This window comes from Chelonoidis abingdonii, chromosome 16 (genome assembly GCF_003597395.2).
Source record: "Chelonoidis abingdonii isolate Lonesome George chromosome 16, CheloAbing_2.0, whole genome shotgun sequence".
NCBI lineage: Eukaryota > Metazoa > Chordata > Testudines > Testudinidae > Chelonoidis > Chelonoidis abingdonii.
In genome coordinates, this window is record NC_133784.1 from 15,118,082 (window position 1) to 15,138,701 (window position 20,620).

At 46.7% G+C, this 20,620-nt stretch overlaps 2 protein-coding genes across 3 annotated transcripts in view; one reads left to right on the plus strand and one right to left on the minus strand.

The window, feature by feature from the left end:
• The window catches only part of SEC24C (SEC24 homolog C, COPII coat complex component), a 647,635-nt gene that overhangs the window by 347,958 nt on the left and 279,057 nt on the right, over window positions 1-20,620 (minus strand). The window lies entirely within an intron of this gene.
• Window positions 1-20,620, plus strand: part of USP54 (ubiquitin specific peptidase 54) — a 235,150-nt gene that overhangs the window by 130,367 nt on the left and 84,163 nt on the right. For both annotated transcript variants that reach the window (XM_075072848.1, XM_075072847.1), the window contains 4 exons: window positions 1,785-1,919; window positions 15,154-15,267; window positions 15,779-15,861; window positions 18,689-18,794. In XM_075072848.1, the coding sequence (XP_074928949.1) occupies window positions 1,785-1,919; window positions 15,154-15,267; window positions 15,779-15,861; window positions 18,689-18,794 (438 nt within the window). The remainder of the gene's footprint in view (window positions 1-1,784; window positions 1,920-15,153; window positions 15,268-15,778; window positions 15,862-18,688; window positions 18,795-20,620) is intronic.

Here is a 20,620-nt window from a genome sequence, read left to right on the forward strand (position 1 = left end):
TATATCTCTTTTCACTGTAAAGGGTTAACAAGTTCAGTAAGCCTGGCTATCACCTGATCAGAGAACCCAGGGGACAGGATACTCTCAAATCTTGAGGGAGGGAAGTTTCTGTGTGTGCTGTTAGTTTTTGGTGGTTGTTCACTCTGGGGGCTCAGAGGGACCAGACGTGCAACCAGGTTTCTCTCCAATCTCCCTGATACAGGCTCTTATAAGTTCAAAATAGTGAGTACTAGATAGATAAAGCGAGTTAGGCTTATGTTTGTTTTCTTTATTTGCAAATGTGCATTTGGCTGGAAGGAGTTTAATTGTGTATTTGGCTGAAAGGAGTTCAAATTTGTATTTTTGCTGAAAGGATTTTAATTTTTATTTGAATACTTAGGCTGGGAGGGTATTCCCAGTGCCTATAGCTGAAAGACTCTCTACCTAATCCATCTTAAATTTACAAAGATAATTTTTACTGTTTTTCTCTCTTTAATTAAAAGTTTCTTGTTTAAGAACCTGATTGTTTTTTTATTCTGGTGTGAGACCCCAGGGGACGGGGTCTGGATTCACCAGGGAATTGGTGAGGAGAAAGGAGGGAAGAGGGAGAGAAAGGCTAATTTCTCTCTGTGTCAGGATTACTGTCTCTCTCAGGGAGAGTCTGGGAGGGGGAGAGAGAAGGAGGGGGGAAGGTGCATTTTCCTCTCTGTTTAAGATTCAAGGAGTTTGAATCACAGTGATCTTCCAGGGGAACCCAGGGAGGGGAAGCCTGGGAGAGGCAACGGTGGGGGAAAGGGTTTACTTTCCTTGTGTTAAGATCCAGAGGGTCTGGTTCTTGGGGTTTCCCGGGCAAGGTTTTGGGGGGACCAGAGTGTACCAGGCACTGGAATTCCTGGTTGGTGGCAGCGCTACAAGTTCTAAGCTGGTAATTGAGCTTAGAGGAATTCATGCTGGTACCCTATCTTTTGGACGCTAAGGTTCAGAGTGGGGAATTGTACCATGACAGCCCACTTAGAGGTTCCTTGCACCTTTCTCTGAATCATCTCATTTTGGCCGTTGTCAGAAATGGCATACTGGATTAGAAGGACCACTGGTCTGATCTGGTATGGCCTTTCTTATTAGCGTGGTGGCCTAGTGGACCAGAACTGGGTAGTACTCCATGTCTCGTAAGTTGTGTGTGAAGGCATGAGGAGAATTGTGCAAGGAAAGGATGAGTAAAGTTTGAGACTGACATTTGGTGGAGGTTGTGGTTTGATGTGATATAAGAAATTAGGAAGGAAATGGAGCAGAGTAACATAAGGGCCTTGAAGATGAAGACAAGAAATTTGAACTTGATGCAGTAGACAAAGTTCTGCAGGGTTTGCTCATCTCCCTGCAGGAGGGAACAGAGCAGATTAAGAGGTACCAAGGGCTTGTCTACACTTAAAGCACTGTGCCACTGTAGTACTTCAATGCAGACACTACTGACACTGACAGGAGAGGTTCTCTCCTGGGAATAGGTAGTCCACTTCCCCGAGAGGCAGTAACTAGCTCAGCAGAAGAATTCTTCCGTGAACCCGGTGCCATCTACACAAGGATTTAGGTTGGCTTAACAATGTCATTCAGGTGTGGATTTTACTCACACCTAACCGACATAGTTAAACCAATCAAATTTTCTGGTGTAGACCAAGCCTAAGGGGAGAATTAGATTTAGAAGTTTCTTTCATTTTATGTTTACCTCCCAAAGCTTATTAAACTAGTTGTGAATATGTAATATTTCTATCATAAACATAAAGTTGACATTTCTTTCTCTTTTTCCCCACCAGGGTATCTTCAATCAGTTCCAATGTAGCAGTGAGAAAGTACTGCCCTCTGATGCCCTACGCAGTGCTCTTGCAAAGACCTTTCAGGATGAGCAGCGCTTCCAGCTGGGCATCATGGATGATGCTGCTGAATGTTTTGTGAGTATGCTGTTTGTGTATCACAGTTATATGGGTGGCTGACCAGCTTTGCAGGGGTGTATAGAAAACACCACACTAGGTTATTTTGATTCTGATAGCCACATGTATATAGGGACTGTGTATTATAAAAGAGAGATGGTCCTCAGTTCCAAAGTTTGGAGTGTTCAGGTGTGTGTTTTTGTTGGGGACCATTGCTAATGAGTGAGAAATGGAAACACAGTCCCTCTTCATTTTTGTAGCTGAAACTGTGCTCGGTTGCTGCTGACGCTTTCAAATGTTGTTTGGACAAGGCCTATGTAGAGAACTTCCTGGCTTGCAAAATTGTGACAAATTGAGATAGAATGCCCAGAGCTTCAAGAGAGTAACTTTCTTGACCAAAGGGGGCAATAGTTTCCTCCTGTGACAACACATAGGCCTGGTCTACACTACGCATTTAAACCGAATTTATCAGCGTTAAACCGATTTAACCTTGCACCCCATCCACACAACGAGGCCCTTTATATTGATATAAAGGGCTCTTTAAACCAATTTCTGTACTCCTCCTCGACGAAAGGAGTAGTGCTGAAATTGGTATTGCCATGTCGGATTAGAGTTAGTGTGGCCACATATCAACAGTATTGGCCTCCGGGCGGTATCCCACAGTGCACCATTGTGACCACTCTGGAAAGCAATCTGAACTCGGATGCACTGGCGAGGTAGACAGGAAAAGCCCCGCGAACTTTTGAATTTCATTTCCTGTTTGCCCAGCGTGGAGCTCTGATCAGCACAGGGGTGATAAAAAAAATGGACCGTATGGGAGATACTGGATCTGATCCGCGTGTATGGGGAGACAAATTCTGAAATACCGTTACAGAAGACGAAATGACAAAGCAGAAAAAATCTCCAGGCTATGATAGACAGAGGCCACAGCACACTGCTGTGTGACAAGCATAACAGAAAGCCAAAGAATCAAATGGATGCTCATGGAGGGAGGGAGGGGTACTACTGAGGATTCCAGCTATCCCCACATCTCCTGCAGTCTCGAAAAGCATTTGCATTCTGGCTGAGCTCCCAATGCCTGTAGGTCAAACACATTGTCTGGGTAGTTCAGGGTATATTCCGTCAATACTCCCTCCCCCCCCGTGAAAGAAAAGAGGGAAAAATCGTTTCTTGACTTTTTTCAATGTCCACGTATGTGTACAGCGTGCTGCTGGTAGACGCGGTGCTACTGAAACGCAGCATCTTCTCCCCCCTCCCCTCCCCGGTGGCAGATGGTACAGTACAAAATGACTGATAGCCGTCCTCATCATAGATGCTCCTGCTGGCCTTGGGAGTTGGCCGGGGCACCTGGGTAAAAATAGGAATGACTCCTGTCATTCCTGGCAGATGGTACAGAACTGCTGGTAACCATCTTCATCATAACAACTGGGGCTGGACTCCATCAGCTCCACCCTTTCATGTCTAAGAAAGATTCTGTACTGTCTGGACTACATAGCAGAGGCTGCCTCCCCCTCATTTTATCTCACTAAAAAGTCAGTGTTCTTTTTCCTGCATTCTTTATTACCATCATCACACAAATGGAGGAACACTGCAACAGTAGCCCAGGAAGGTTGGGGGAGAGAGAAGCAACGGGTGGGGTTTTGCAGGGGCATCCCCTAGAATGGCATGCAGCTCATCGTTTCTGCGGGATCTGACACAAGCGCCGGCTCTCTGGTTCTCTGGTACACTGTTTCTAGTACACTTGCCCCATATTCTAAGCAGGACTGACTCTATTTTTAGATAAAACATAAAGGAGGGATGACCTGGGGAGTCATTCCCATTTTGTCTTTGCGCCCCGCGCCGACCTCAAGAGGCCAGCCAGGAGCACCCATGACAGCAGCAGATGGTACAGAACGACTGATAACTGTCATCTCATCGCCAATTTACAGTGGCAGGGCAGACGGTACAATAGGGATGGTAACTGTCTCTGCTACCTTGCAAAGGCAAATGAATGCTGCTCTTAGCCCGCAGTACTGCCCGTCTGTCAGCAGCATCCAGTACTCACATGAGACGTGACCAACAGGCAAAACGGGCTCCATGGTTGCCATGCTATGATGTCTGCCAGGGCAATCCAGGGAAAAAGGGCGCGAAATGATTGTCTGCCGTTGCTTTCACGGAGGAAGGATTGAGTGACAACATTTACCCAGAATCTCCTGCGACACTGTTTTTGCACCGTCATGCATTGGGATCTCAACCCAGAATTCCAGTGGGCGGGGGAGATTGCGGGAACTATGGGATAGCTACGGGATAGCTACCCACAGTGCAGCGCTCCAGAAATCGACACTAGCCTCGGTACATGGACGCACACCGCCGAATTATTGTGCTTTGTGTGGCCATGTGCACTCGACTTTATACAATCAGTTTTACAAAACCGGTTTATGTAAAATCGGAATAATCCTGTAGTGTAGACATACCCTTAGTTGTGTTGAGCTTCTTGACAGACATCTGGGCTAGGCATGTAAAGTTGGGATGCTCATGTAACGCTGAGATCAGACTGTCATATAGCAGCTTCAAAATGTGTTTTTAATTAGCTGCTAATTTGCAGCATCTGAGCTGTATGAGAGCACCTATCTTACAAGCCATCCCATTTGAATGGTTCAACCGCCACAAGAGATTCCCATCAGAATGCATTGTAGGCAGTTTGCAAACTTGGCCATAAGGGGGCAGGGTGTGGACAGGTTTGTATTTCCAACTCAGAAGGAATTTTAAAATAAAATATTAAAAGAACATTACTGAGCTTGCAAAATATGGGAAAGTTATACCAGTGTAAACCAAGGTGTGAATTTAAATTAATATAATTATACTGGCTTAACGCTTTGTGGACACTCTTATTCCAGTACAAGAGGGCCTTTTTTGTTTGTTTGTTTGTGCCTTCGGAAGATGTTTTAGCTAACAAAAAAAGAGCCACTTCTAGGGTTTGTCTACACTTAAAATGCTGCACTGATGCAGATGCACCACTGTAGTACTTCAGGAAAGATGCTGCCTACACAGATGGGAGGGCTTCTCCTGTTGGCGTAGGTACTCCACCTCCCTCAGAGGTGGTAGCCTTCTCTTCGACATAGCGCTCTCTACACTGGGAGTTAGGTTGGTACAACTGCGTCACTCAGAATTTTGGATTTTCCACACCCCTGTGCAGCTTAGTTGTTATATGACATAACTTGCTGGTGCAGACGGAGCTTTAGAACTTGTCTGTACTAAACATTAGACTGACCGACCTACATCACTTAGACCTTTGAAAAATTACAAGCCTTACATGATATAATTAGGTCGATCTAACCCCCAATGTAGATGCAGCTAGGGCTTGGTCTACATTAGCAAATTAGGTGGTTCTTTAGTGCTTGCTCATGTTTATTCCATTCTAGATGTGTGTGCACCCACGTGCACAGTTCTCAAAGACTTTTGCCTTAGCGGTATCCGTAGGTTTGGCTGTGGCATCCTCTGGAGTGCCTCGCTCATGCATCAGTATATCAGGAGTTGCCAGTCCTACTCCCTCTCAGTCCTTCTCACCACCTGTGGTGGTTGGTTGGAGTGCCTCTCTTCCTTGCCTAACAAGTGGTCAGCAGTTTCCTTCTTCACTGTACTTAGTAAGTTAGGATCCAGTGAGGACTTTTCTCCAGACAGAGCATGCCCCAGTCTCCAGGTTTTAATCCGTGCACTGACTATAATAGGCCTATGCCTGTTAGTGACCCCCATGACAGCTATCTGAAGTGCTTGGGGGGATTGCATATAAAATAAGTGTCCCATCTATAAGAACTTTCATCCCAGGACAGAAAAAGAATTCAACATCCGTTTGAGGGCCCTCCTCATGGAGGCTGCTCTCCGCCCAGTACTTCAGCACCATTCCCCTTTGCCAGTGCCCAAGAAGAAGTCAAAAAATTGGGACCCAGCACCAAGCAAGAAGGACCAAGGGGCATCAGGTAAAGGACCCTGTTACCTGGGCCCACCCAGGAGCTACACGAGGATATATCCCTTAGGGGACCTCCTTCCTCCCCTTTCTCCCGCAAGGGATCCACCACTGACTCCAGGGAGCAGTATGGTACCCAGACTCATGGTGGAGTCAATGCCTTCCCAGCCGTTCCCAGCACCAAGAGCAAAGGACTCTCCCAGTGCAGCCGGCACCACATGCTGCGATGGACCTAGCAAAGGCTCCCTACAAAGGCAGCCATGAAAGCCTCTCAGAAGGCGAGTGAACACCGCTGGTCTCCAGAGCCAAAGTAAAGCTCTTAGTGGCTGTGCCCCTGGTCTTCGCATCAGCCTAGGTAACCAGTTTGCTGCTTCAGATTACCGGCACTTCGCTCCCGGTCTCTTCCCTCTCAATGAGACTCGCCTAGAGGGAGGTGCCGGTCACCATATGGATGGCACCGATCATCCTTCCGGCAACCCTATTCATGACATCAATCGCCGTCACCTAGACCATGGGAACATTCCCCAACACAGTGCCAATCCCCCTACTCCTGGCACCAATCTGCCTGTTCAAGGTTCCGTTCACACAAGGTGATGGTTAGCCACCAGACTCAGGTGTTAACAGCCCTGCTGTGGTCACCAGAGAAGGATTCCTCTGGCACAGAGAGGGAGTTCAGTCCCTCACTGAGACAGCACCATTGTGACTGGACTCTTGAGGCTGTGTCCACCTCAGCGATGCCATCCTGGCAGCAGGGCCAGTGGCCAGCGCAGTGGCCCTAGTGGAGTGCCTGGAGCATGCCGGTCATGCCAATGCCCCCTCACACCAATCGTCCATCGCCGATTCAGACAAACATCAGATGGTACCAGGGTCGGTGCACAAAGTGCAATCGGATGCCGGGGTGGAAGGGAGGAGCCCACCCCCAGTGGTCCAGCCATCCTCATCCTCTCCAGATGAGGTTCTGGCAGAGCCCTCTCACGATAGCTCACTGGATGATTTTAAGGAGTACCAAGCCCTGCTCTGAAGGTTGACCACGAACTTAGGCCTAGAGTGGAGGAGATGGCAGAGCAATCGGACACCTTGTTTAATGTGCTCTCCACATCAACCCCCACTCATGTCACGGTTCCAGTGCACAAAGCGGTCCTAAAGATTTTCTAAAAACCCACTAGCAAACCCCATCTTCAATTCCACTCACCTACAAAAGGGCTGAAAAGAAGTATTTCATCCCAGCCAAGGGGTTTGAGTACTCGTACACCCCCACCCCCAGGGTCATTGGTCATTTGTGTGGCCTACAAGAAAGACAAGCAAGGGCAATATAGTTCCACCCCCAAGAATAAGGAGGCCAAGAGATTGGACCTTTTTGGAAGGAAAATTTATTCTTCGAGTGCTTGCTCATGTTGATTCCATTCTGTGTGCCCATGTGCACATTTTTGGAGACTTTTGCCTTAGCGGTGTCCATAGGGCTGGCTTTGGCGCCCCCTGGAGTGCCATGCTCATGCGGTGGTATATCAGGCGCTGCTGGCTTTTACGGCCTCTCAGTTCCTTCTTACTGCCCGTGATGGTTGGTTGGAGCGCCTGGTCTTGCTTAGCCAAGAGCATTAGCAGTTCTTTACTGTTCAGATCATTCTCCTTTGTTATTTAGTCAGTGATTAGTTAGCTGTTAAGTATTGTAATGGTAGTTTAGTAGTTAAACTCCCGGAAGGGACTTTGTCCTGGAGCGGGACATGCCCCGCTCCCCAACCTCGAAGACGTGTTTTGACTGCAGCTGGACGAGGCCCATCAGTGACCCTCATGAGTTGTCTGAAGTACCTGGGGGAGTCCCATTGAAAAGACAGTGCCAGATCTGCAAAAATTTTCATCCACAAACTCAAAAAGAGGAGGACATTTGCTTAAGGGCCCTCCTCATAGAGGCTGCTCTGCGCCTGGCATCAGAGCCCTTGCACTTGGACTCCACGTTCGGTACTTCCACGTCGGCACGCAGTGCACCGCCAGCACTGGGATCCATCCATCACCATTCCCCCTTGCTGATACCACAGGCATCACACAAGGGAACTTGCGGCAAAGCCTTGTGGCCACAATGAAGGCTCTTGGGGTACCGCTGTGGTTGAACCCCCTAGCCAAGCCAGGGACCTGCCTCCAACTCCAGGGAGCGATAGGGGGTCTCGGCCCATTGCAGGGCCAAAGAGCAGTTAGACTGACTGGCACTGCAGATGCCTGGCCACATGACAGGTCCCATCAATACACCGGCTCAGATGACCAAGCCAATGATGGAACCTTCCCTAAGGGCCATGGAATGCCCTCGGTCCCTGGACCCACAGGCGTGGTTCCCCTTCACTATGGCCAAGGACCACGGTCCCACAACCCTGGTCTCTGGCCAGGAGGCCCAGATCTCTGACACCATGGTCTCCTCTTACAAGACATGGGACTCTGGAGTCGCCACACCGATCCCCGTATTCTTGGTACTGATGGTCCTCCCGCCAGAGATTGCCAAGTTGCTGGTCGCCATCACCTCGCAGGTCTCCTAAGTGTTGGTCCCCTCTAACGCGAGACCATTCCTGGTCACAGCACTGGTTGCCAAGGCCCTGGTACAGTTCTGCAGACAGGCACCAGTTCTCGCCTTCCTTATACTGGTCGCTAACAAGAGTCAGTCAACAGACTCAGGCTTCCATGGCCCCACCCTGGTCACCAGAAAGACCTGCAGCACTGGCATAGGGTCAAAGGCAATGGTCCGCTTAGCGGCAGTATACTGGAACCCGTGAGGGTTGCCTATGAATCCCACTGTACTCCCACCGATCCTCCTAGGTGGCATCGGACAATCTACCCCTGTCACAGCCAGCACGGTGTCAGAGCAAGGGGCCCAATCCGAAGTGGTGACTCCAAGGGAAGCCATGGTGACCATGGAGTGGTCCCAGATGCATAAGAGGATGCCTCCCAACCTCCAGCAGTGCATTCACCCTCATCATCCCCAGATGAGGCGGTGGCAGCACCCTCGCAAACTGGTAGCCCCCCAATGACTTCAGGGAGCACCAAGCCCTACTTAAAGACGTGGTGGCCAGCCTGAATTTGGAGGTTGAGGAGCTAGCTGAGGAGCCCAATGACCTCTTCAGTGTCATCTCCTCTTCTACCCCAGCCTGGGTCGCATTGTCCGTTCACCCAGTAGTTTGTAAAGATAGCCAAGTCAGTGTGGCAGACCCCATCTTCCATTCTGCCCACATCCAAAAAGGCAGAAAAGAAGTACTGTGTCCCCACAAAGGGGTTTGAATACTTATACATGCACCCTCTTGCAGAGTCCCTGGCTGTGTCTGCCATCAACTAAAGAGACAATCAGGGACAAGTGAGTGGCACCCCCAAATGTAAAGATGCCAAGAGGTTAGACTTATTTGGCAGAAAAAAAATATTCCACAGCAAGCCTCCAATTTAGAGTCTTTAACCATCAGGACCCACTTGGTGGATACAATTTCAACCTGTGGGATTCCATCAGCAAGTTCAAAGAGATCCCACAGGATCAGGCACAGGAGTTCACCATCGATCCAGCTACCACTCTGCGGGAGGTGGATTACCTACACTGAGGGGAGAGTCCCTTCCATCACTCTAGGCAGTATCTACACTGAAGAGCTACAGCAACACAGCTGTGCTGCTGTAGCATTAAAGTGTAGGCAAGCTCTTGGGTGACAGAAGAGTTCTTCTGCTGACATAGCTACTGCATCTTGGAGAGGCAAATTTACTATATCAATGGGAAAAACTTCTTTCGATGTAGGAAGCACCTACAGTATGGTGCTACAGTGGCACAACTGCAGCACCGTAGCTGTAATGTAGTGTAGGACATGGCTACACTTGCGAGTTAGAGCGCATTAAAGCAGCCCAGTGTGCTCTAACTCATGACGCGTCCACACTGGTAAGGCACGTAAAGCGCTCTGACTCCACGGCTAGAGCACTCCTGGTACTCCACCTCAGCGAGTGGAGTAACATTTGATACGCCCCTGGTGGAGCACCGTGGCTCTGACCGGTCTCCAGAAGTGTCCCACAATGCCTGTTCTGGCCACTCTGGCCATCACTTTGAACTCTACTGCCCTGCCGTCAGGTCACCAACCGTCAGACCCACCCTTTAAATTCTCTGGGAATTTTGAAAATCTCCTTCCTGTTTGCTCAGCCAGGTGTAGAGTGCTCTCAGCAAATTTTTCCAAATGACCATGCCTCCACGCTCCAGACAATCCCCAGTATGGAGCAATGGCGAGTGCTGGACATCATCAGTATTTAAGGGGAGGAAGCTGTCCAGTCCCAGCTGTGCTCCAGCCGTAGGAATTACGGTAACTTCAGGCAGATATCAAGAGACATGATGGAAAAGGGCCATGACCGGGACACCTTGCAGTGCAGGGTTAAAGTGAAGGAGCTGTGGAATTCCTACCGCAAAGCCCTCGAAGCAAACAGCCACTCCGGTACTGCCCCCACAACCTGCTGTTTTTACAAAGAACTGGACACAATACCTGGGGGCGACCCCACCTCCATTCTGAGTGCCACCATGGACACTGCAGAGCCCAGTCCAACAAGGCAGGAGGAGGAGCAAAGTGGGAGCGAGGGTGCTGAGGAAGAGGAAGAAACTCCGACATCCCTAGATGCATGCAGCCAGGAACTGTTCTCAAGCCAGGTGGAAGGTAGCCAGTTGCAGTGGCCGGTGCTTGGGGAAGGACCAACACCAAAGGAGGCTCCTGGTAAGCAGCTTTTATTTTGGGAAGGAAGTTTTTCGGTGCGGGCTCTTGGGGCGAGGAGGATTAGGGCTGCATGCATGCCTAGATGCGGAATAGGGGTTTGATGTGCTCTCTCATATCACGGTAATCGGCCTCAGTGATCTCTTCGAAGGTCTCAGCCAGAACTTGGGCAATGTGCTTGCACAGGTTTCGTGCGGCCACTGTGGTCCTTGTCCCAGTAAGGCTAACATGTCCACGCCACTCTGCCGTGAGGGGTGGGGGGACCATTGATGCACACATGCAAGCTGCATATGGGCCAGGGCGGAAGCCGCATTGTAGTAGAAGACCCTCCCTTGCTTCCCAGGTCACCCTCAGCTGCGAGATCTCTTCCAGGGCAAACTCCTGTGGAAAATATGGGGACAATGTTCTGTATAGGGGCCCCTGCAGCTGTTGGCTCTCCCCAAGGCACAGAAACCCAGAGGACAGTACAGCCATGAAAGAATCAGTCCTCCTTGACCCTGTGCTTACTCACCATTTTGGGGCTTCTGGGGCTTATGTGCACTCGCTTTGGGACTGACAAATTATGCTATTGTGTAGACTATGCTTGCCCTTCTTAAGGGCGGGGGAATCACTGCTCTGTCTGATGTGAACAATGCTGCCTCTGTTAAGTGTTGCATTTTGCCTTTACAGATGCAACCTTGAGATCTCAGCCATCCATGTTATCACCGACTGAGAGGCTGCAAAGAATCAGGAAGAGGACACGTCGAAGCGAAGAGGACATGCTGCATGAAGTCATGCAGCAGTCCCTTAATGAAAATTAAAAAATGCATGTGTGGCGGGAGAGTGAAAAGAGGGTCCCTCAGCAGAATGCAGATTGCCGGCACCAAAGCAAAGAGCAGCTGATAAGCATCATGGAGCGCCAAGCGGATTCGATCCAGGCGCTCGTAGCCATGCAGGCGGAGCACTACTGCCCCCGCCCCTCCCACAGCCATTGTCCCAGAACTCTTTCCCTTGTGCCCCCATGTCATCGCCAACCCACTTTCCCCAACATCTGGGTTCTTATCACCACCAGCTGGCTCCAACACCTGTAGCTTCACCACCCAGTCCTGAAAACTATGACACTTACACACTGCACTCATCCCCCATCACCATGCAGTATAGCCAGGCTGAAGTGCAGCACTCGTTGCGTAGCGCTCCAAACAGGAAGGCTGAGTATGATAACAGGACATATGCAAACCTGTGATTGTACCGTTCTGCACCCCACCCCCTTGCCCTTGTGTTTCCCAAGCAGTTGTTTCTTTTCAATAAATGCATTTTCTTTTCGTTAAATGGATTTTTTTGCTTTGAAAACATTTTTTTATTATTGCATAATGTAAAAGATACCTTAGTCCAGGAAAGCAACAGGCACTGCAAGTCAGCATAGCAAACACAGATTCCTACTAACTTTGGAACCACTGCACTTCACTCCCGTGCAAGGCACCAAACAATACTGTTGGCTTTCAGCCTCAAATTGCTCCCTCAAGGCATCCCTAATCCTTGCAGCCCCGTGCTGGGCCCCTCTAATAGCCCTGTTCTCTGGTTGTTCAGATTCAGCCTCCAGGTGTTGAACGTGCTTGAGTGAATCTTTCACCCTTCCCTTCGCAAATGTTATGGAAGGTACAGCACATGGATATAACTGCGGGGATGCTGTTATCAGCCAGGTCCAGCTTCCCATACAGAGAACGCCAGTGGCTCTTTAAATGGCCAGAAGCACGCTCCACAGGCATTCTGCACCGGCTCAGCCTGTTGTTGAACCGCTCCTTGCTGCTGTCAAGGCTTCCTGTGTAGGGTTTCATGAGCCATGGCTTTAAAGGGTATGCGGGATTTCCAAGGATCACAATGGGCATTTCAACTTCCCCTATGGTGATCTTCTGATCTGGGAAAAAAAGTCCCGGCTTGCAGCTTCCTGAACAGGCCAGTGTTCCGAAAGATGCGTGTGTCAAGCGCCTTTCTAGGCCAGCCTGCATTAATGTCAATGAAATGCCCACAGTGATCCACAAGCGCCTGAAGAGCCATAGAGAAATAGCCCTTCCGATTAATATACTTGGAGGCTAGGTGGGCTGGTGCCAGAATTGGAATATGCATCCCATCTATTTTCCCTCCGCAGTTAGGGAAACCCATTTGTGCAAAGCCAGCCACAATGTCATGCACGTTACCCAGATTCGCAGTTCTTCTGAGCATGATACAATTAATGGCCCTGTAAGCTTGCATCAACATGATTCCAGCGGTCGACTTTCCCACTCCAAACTGGTTAGCAATCGATCAGTAGCTGTCTGGAGTTGCCAGTTTCCAGATTGCAATAGCCACCCTCTTCTTCACCATCAGAGCAGCTCTCAATCTCGTGTTGTTGCACCGCAGGGTGGGGGCGAGCTCCTCACACAGTCCCATGAAAATGGCTTTTCTCATGCGAAAGTCTGCAGCCACTGCTCGTCATCCCAGACTTGCATGACGATGTGATCCCACCACTCAGTGCTTGATGCCCGAGCCCAAAAGCGCCGTTCCACAGTGGTGAGCATGTTCATGAATGCCACAAGCAATCTTGTGTCGTATGCGTTACTAGAGTCGATATCATCGTCTGAGTCCTCACTGTCACTTTGGATCTTAAGGAGTAACCCGCAGACTGAAAGGGAAGACAGAGCGCGCAGTACAAAATATGTTGAAAGATGGTGCCAATTGTGGGTGGAAGCAGAGGGATTGTTGGGATGCGAACCAATGCGTCACGGGGTGTTGGAACAGGACCCAGAATGCCCCCCTACTCTTTCCCACAAGCCACAGCACCAGAATGGGAAGAGATGCTATGTGAGATAGCTGCTCACAATGCACTGCTCCCAATGCCGCTGCAAGTGCTGCAGATGTGGACAAGGCAGTGCGCTTACAGCTGTCAGTGTGGACAGACTGCAGCACTTTCCCTACTGCGCTCTACGAAGACTAGTTTAATTCAAAGTGCTCTACATTTGCAAGTGTAGCCATGCCCGTAGACATACCCTTATGCTGCAATAAGGGTGTCCACATTGTTGCTGATGTCAGTTTAACTATACTGGTGTAATTATAGTAGTATAAGGGTATGGCTACACTTGGAATTTCAAAGCGCTGCCGCGGCAGCGCTGTGGGAGTGCTGCCGCTGCAGCGCTTTGAAGTGTGAGTGTGGTCAGAGCGGCAGCACTGGGAGAGAGCTCTCCCAGTGCTGTACGTAAACCACACTGACGCTTTACAGCGCTGTATCTTGCAGCGCTCAGGGGGGTGTTTTTTCACACCCCTGAGCGTGAAAATTGCAGCGCTGTAAAGTGTGAGTATAGCCATGGCCTAAGTGATAAAGCTTTCCTGTGCAGACAAGCCCTAGGGCAGACATCACTCCATTGCTTTGCACTCAGTTAACCTTTTCAAGGTTTTCTTTGCAACTGTAAGGACTAGAGACTTAGGCTATGTCTACACTATGCACCTTACAACGGCGTGGCTGTGCCACTACAGCCGTGTCATTGTTAGGTACGCAGTATAGCTGCTTTTTATCTCCAGGAGAGAGCTCTCCTGATGAGAAACTAAAACTACCTCCAATGAGTGGTGGGAGAGCGTTTCCCGCTAACAAAGTGGTGTCCACACTGGTGCTTTTCAGCATTAAAACTTTTGTCGTTCGGGGGTGGGAGGGTGTTTTTTCACATCCTCAAGGGACAAAAGTTTTAGTGATGAAAATGCAGTGTAGACATAAACTTGCCTTTGGGGTTGAGGGGAAATGAATGCTTAGTTTCTGCAGCACAAGATGGCAGCCTGAATTGGGGAGTCTGTGCCTAATGCTTAATCTGTGCCCAGATACTGAGTCCCCTGTGGCCTTTCTTCTGTCTGTCCAAGTTAGTCAAGTTAAATAGTTAAAACAATATTAATAAAGGTATCTGTGGCCTTCTTACCATAAATCCATGTTGACATATTGGGAGGGATCCTGAAACAAGAGCTTCTAGGATGCAGAGAACAGAGGGAGTTGTCTGAAATAACTTCTAGGTATCAGTGCTCATCAGACAGATTGTGTTCAGTACTCTTGCTTCTTACAGCATTTCATCTGCCTCTCTATTAGTTGTCTAGCTCTTCATTCATGTAATAAAGTTCCCCGTCATACAGAGTTTTGGGTGCATAGTGTAAAATCCATTGATTATACAACAATTAATAAGGGTTACGCCAGGATCATGAGTCTGCAATTAAGTGGTTGTTTTCCAGTGTCAGCCCACTGTTTAAACACCACAGAGCTGCTGTGTCCATTGCACTTAAGCCAAACCCACTGACATTTGAGAATTTGTCAGAACAAATAATGATAGAACCTTCAGATAGGCTAGTAAATAAATATAAAGGTTAATTGGTGTAGCATTCCAGATAACGTACACAGTTGCTATTTTGTTTAATATCAGTGAAATACCACTCCCTTTAGTTCCTAAATGAATTTAGAATGTTGGCAAGAGCACACCATCCTATTGTAAAATGTCACTTTTAACACAACATTATTTATTTTAGTATTTCTGAGGTACTGGAGTGAATTATGTGTAATTCATTTTTGTTTGTATACATTACAAATGATCAACTTTTAACTTTTTTCTTCCTTTCGGGATAGGAGAATCTCTTGATGCGGATTCATTTTCACATTGCGGATGAGTCAAAAGAGGACATCTGCACTGCTCAGCACTGCATTTCTCACCAGAAGTTTGCAATGACCTTGTTTGAACAGGTAAAATAGTGGTATCTTTTTACACAAAACACCCACTCCCCATTTAGGTTTAGTTACTGAGAAATCTAGCATCATGTCTGAAGAAATGTCAGACAGGCACAGCTAAGGTTGCCACCGATCTGTTTTTTACCTGGACAGTCTAGTTTTTGGCTTCTGTGTCCAGGTGCCATTTAGAGTTGCCAGGTGTCCAATTTTTGGGGACCTGGCAACCCTAATTTATCCCAGGGCGAGGGGACGCACTGAGTCTTTAACCCATGCCAGTCCCTGCTCAGCTGGGAATGCCTCCTACCTGCATCCAGGCTCTTTGACGGGATCCAGCAAGTGACATGGGGATGGAAGAGAGGAGAGTGCAACAAGGATGGAGTCTGACAGGGGGAAGAGGTGCACGGGGACAGGCCCTCGGGGTTTGTTTACCAGAAGTTAGAAAGGTGGCAACCCTAGGCACAGCAATACGAGACATGGACTCATCAGTTTAGCCTTCTCATGGTATTACTTTCCATTCCTGTTTTAGTGTGTCTGTACTAGCTGTGGTGCCACTTCTGACCCTCTGCCTTTTATCCAGATGGTACATTACATCTCCACCACTTCACTCTGGTGAGTCTGGGGTTTTATATGGAAAAAGAGTTTACCTTGTTTACAGTAGCACCTTGGTCATGGTATTTTTCTCCACTGTCACATAATTCAACATATAGAACATTGCTCATTATTAGTGGAGGCGTAGGATAGCTGTGGTCCGGAACATAAAGCTTCTGTGGGACTGAAGATTAAGATGGAGGGTAGATGTAGATGAAGAATTTGGTGCATTGACCCAGCTGTAGAGATAGAGGGCTATTTATGGCAGGGAGTTACCTAGAACAGAGAAACAGGTACTTCAAGAGCTGTGTTAAGGAACAAGACTCGAAAGGAGTAGTGCTACAGTTCAGGGCTGAAGAACGTTGGCAGCTGTGGTGCCCAGAACTGAAACAGAAAAGAGTAATGCAGGCCAAGATTGACTTGCACAGGTAGAACTATGTGATGGGCTGAACTGAAATATCAAAGGGTAATTCAGGTTCACTTTCATGAGCATTAAACCATTTTTTTAAAATTAGCATTTCTGTGATTCATATGCAGGAAATTCTTCCTGTTGGATTCTTTCAACACTCTTTCTGCTGCAAAGCTACTTTATCTTGGTTCCTAGCAGTATTACAATCTCATTATAGGGCTTTCAGTTTAAAAAGAGATTTATCTGTAAAATCCTAGTATCACATTTAGTCTAGGATGTATCAGTAAATATTTAAGTGGAAAACTGAGTTACTGTTTTTAACTTTTAGCTTCATGCTGTTTCCGCACATGAAGTTAGCTAAGAGCTGTCAGTGTTGAACAGTGGAAGCCTGACTGTCAGGAGTACATAAAACAATCAGTTTTTTAAAAATCCCCCAAACAAGTTTTCTGGCTACATACTCGTTCGTTAGCCCATTCGTTTATAAGCTGGCCCTAGGTGGTTAGGTAAAAATAGCAAAAACTGTATGACCCTTTCATAAGTCAACCCTGTATTTCAGGGGTTGGCAAACTTTGGCTCCTGGCCCATTAGAGCAAGCCGCTGGTGGGCCTGGACGTTTTGTTTACCTGGAGCGTTCACAAGCACAGAGCCCCTCAGCTCCCAGTGGCCGCAAACTGAGGGGCTGAGGAGCTCCATGCCTCCAGATGCTCCAGGTAATCAAAACAACAGTGAATTAAATATTCAATTCAATGATTCCATAGAGTTTAAAATCATCAAATTTTGGTGTAGATCCATTTGTAAGCCAACCCCCGCTCTTTGATATGCCACTTTTTTACCAAAAATATTCGGCTTATGAACGAGTATATACAGTAGTTATTTGATGAACAAATACACTCAAAGCAATATTAGCCATAAGGAAGCCCTAAAAAGGGGAAATATCTATTTGTTAAGCCCATAGAAAGTGCACTGAATTGTTAAACACTAGATTAGCCCTCTAGGTGAAAACCACTTCACAGATAACCTGCTTAAATAAGTAGACAACGTAAGTTATCAGCATCATTCCTACTTTGGAACGTTCTCTTGGAACCATAAGAAAACACTTTAGACTTAATTCAATCAGATGTCTTATCCTGAGAGCAAGAAAATAAATTATTCTATATAATAGAGCTAAAAATCTAGGCGTCCTTAAGTGTTGCTCTTATCTCTCTTGGCAAATCAGTCACAGTTTAGTGTCATTATGATGCTCTAACATACAGACTACAATGAAAAGGAAACTAAAGGAATGAATGAATGAATGAAAATAATAGCCAAAAATATTTGCTCCAAATAAATAAAGAAAAAAAAGCATGAAGTCTTGGCTCCAGCCATCTAACAATTCTTTGAATACACACATTTAGGAAAATAGCACGTTTTCCTTTCTCCAAATGCTGGTGACACAAATGATTGCCCGCAAGAAACTGACCAGAGATGATAAAAGACTGAAGTTACCATCTATTTTCGAAATACTGATTGAGATGGAAATAAATTAACTGCCCACCTGCTGCTCAGGGTAAAAGCCATGCAGTGGAGGAGTGAAAAGGGATTTGGATACTGTCTTGAAAATCAGAAATAGCTTCGGTCATGAAATCAGTGGGGTGAAATTATGATTGGTAGCATATCAAAAGGCTTGTGAGCATATGCTGTATTCCCCCTTGTGGCTGCTACCATTTAAGTGAACTTTCTGGCTGACATTGTTTATCTGAATGATGTTATTAGCTTAAAATATTAATATTTAATGTTTGTCATAAGAATTTCAAATGAGATCAACATTTTAATTTGGGACTGTAGCGTTTCAAGAAACACTATAAACATAAAAATCATGCTGTGTTTATGGACTTCCTGTATGTACATTGCTTATACTAAAGCTGTTAACTTTAAAATATAGTTTATTTTTTCCACTAACACAGTTTGCTTCCTTTTTGCAATCTTTCAGCTTGGACAATGCAATTAAATGTCTGTTTCACTGTTGCCTATAATTTCATCTATAAGATTTCACCTATATACGGTCTTGTTGCAAATTCTGTAGGGAAGCACTTATTTGCTGTAAAAATGTGTTTTAACTGGAAGTTAAATATTCCTTAAAACATTTCTGTTAAGTTTTGTCTTAAAATCTCAAATTTGAGACCAAACTTGAATTGTCTGTCATCTCTCTTTAAACTTCCCATTTTCTTTCTGCAACATAGTCACAGAAAATGCACGAATCCACTACTGAAACGTGTCTGTTTTACACATTAAAATATTCTCAAAATAAATAAAAATTAATTGCAAAAATAAGCACTTACAATATGATAGCTGTTTTTACTGTCTCAGCTTTCTAATTGTGGCATAAATGCTAAATGAAAATGTTTGTTTATTCGACTTTTTAAATAAACTTTTCTCCTCCATGCTGTCCTCGAACTGAAGCAATCAAGCTATTTGCATGCTGGAGAGACGAGAGAAACCCACTCCAGATATGTTTGGAGAGTTACTACAGAACGCCAGCACCATGGGAGACCTGCGAAACTGTCCAGTGAGTATGCTTGACTTGACTTGACTTTTTAACATAAGCAAAAGCCGGAAGAGGGCTCGTAGTGTCTACTGTTATGTGTCTCTGACTGCAAAAGGTTTTAAAGATTTAGCTCATCACAATGCTAGAGATGTCAGAGATGGATGGACCGATTTTCTTTGTGGGTAAGTTTTCCAGTAGGTTTTATGATCCTTTGGGTAGGGGGAAAAGAAAAGCTGTTATCTGGGCGCACTCTTTGACAGCTAGAATTGCTGGGACATAAGTTATGGATCGAGGTCAGAGAAGAAAACAGACATTGTGAGGAGCAGGAATTAGAAAATCTCATCCAAAGAAACAAAAATGATAGTCAGTCGTGGAAGCAGTTTTCCATTACTGAAGGGCTATTTTATGTTGGAGCACTCTTAGCATATAGCCATCTAACATCTGTTAGGATACAATACAGCAGTGCACAGACAATCCAGGAAGTTTTTGGAGAGTATTGGGGATAGCTTCCTGGTGCAACTACTGGAGGAACCAACCAGGGACCATTCTCCTCTTGACCTGCTGCTTGTAAAGAGAGAAGAATTCTTAGGGGAAGTAGAAGTGGGTGGCAACCTGGGCAGCAGTGACCTTCAGATGGTTGAATTCAGGATCCTGACGAAAGGAAGGAAGAAGAGTAGCAAAATATGGACCCTGGACTTCATAAAAGCAGACTTTGACTCCCTTAGGGAACTGATAGGCAGGATCCCTTTTGGAGGTTAATATGAGGGGGAAAGGAGTCCAAGAAAGCTGGCTGTATTTTAAAGAAGCCTTTATTGAAGGTGCAGGAACAAACCATCCTGATGTGCAGAAAGAACAGCAAATACAGCAGGCGACCAGCTTGGCTTAACAGTGAAATCTTCAGTGAGCTTACACTCAGAAAAGAAGCTTACAAGAAGTGGAAACCTGGCCAGATGACTAGAGAGGAGAATAAAAATATTGCTCGAGCAATCAGGAAGGCTAAGGCACAATTGGAGTTGCAGCTAGCAAGGGATGTGAAGGGTAACAAGAAGGGTTTCTACAGGTATATTAGCAACAAGAAAAAGTTCAGGGAAAATGTGGGACCCTTAATAAGTGGAGGAGATGTGGAAGATGTCGGAAGATGTGGAAAAAGCTGAAGAACTCAAAGCTTTTTTTGCCTCAATCTTCACAGACAAGGTCAGCTCCCACACTGCTGTCCTGGGTAACACAGTATGCGGAGGAGATAAGCAATCCTAAGTGGTGAAAGAACAGGTTAAGGACTATTTAGAAAAGCTGGACATGCACAAGTCCATGGATCCAGATCTAATGCATCCAAGGGTGCTGAGGGAGTTGGCTGATGTGATTGCAGAGCCATTGGCCATTATCTTTGAAAACTTATGGTGATTGGGGGAGGTGGGCAAATATAGTTCCCATCTTTAAAAAGGGGAAGAAGGAGAATCCGGGGAACTACAGACCAGTCAGCCTCACCTCAGTCCCTGGAAAAATCATGGAGCAGGTCCTTAAGGAAACCGTTTTGAAGCACTTGGAGGAGAGAAAGGTGATCGGGAACAGTGAACATGGATTCACCAAGGGCAAGTCATGCCTGACCAACCTGATTGCCTTCTGTGATGAGATAACTGGCTCTGTGGATATGGGGAAAGCAGTGAATGTGATATATCTTGACTTTAGAAAAGCTTTTGATATGGTCTCCCACAGTATTCTTGCACAGCAGTTTAAAAAATCGTTATGGATTGGATGAATTGGGCTATAAGTTGGATGAAAGCTGGCAGATTGTCAGGGGCTCAAAGGTAGTGATCATGGCCTCCATTGTTCGTTGGCAGCAGTATTAA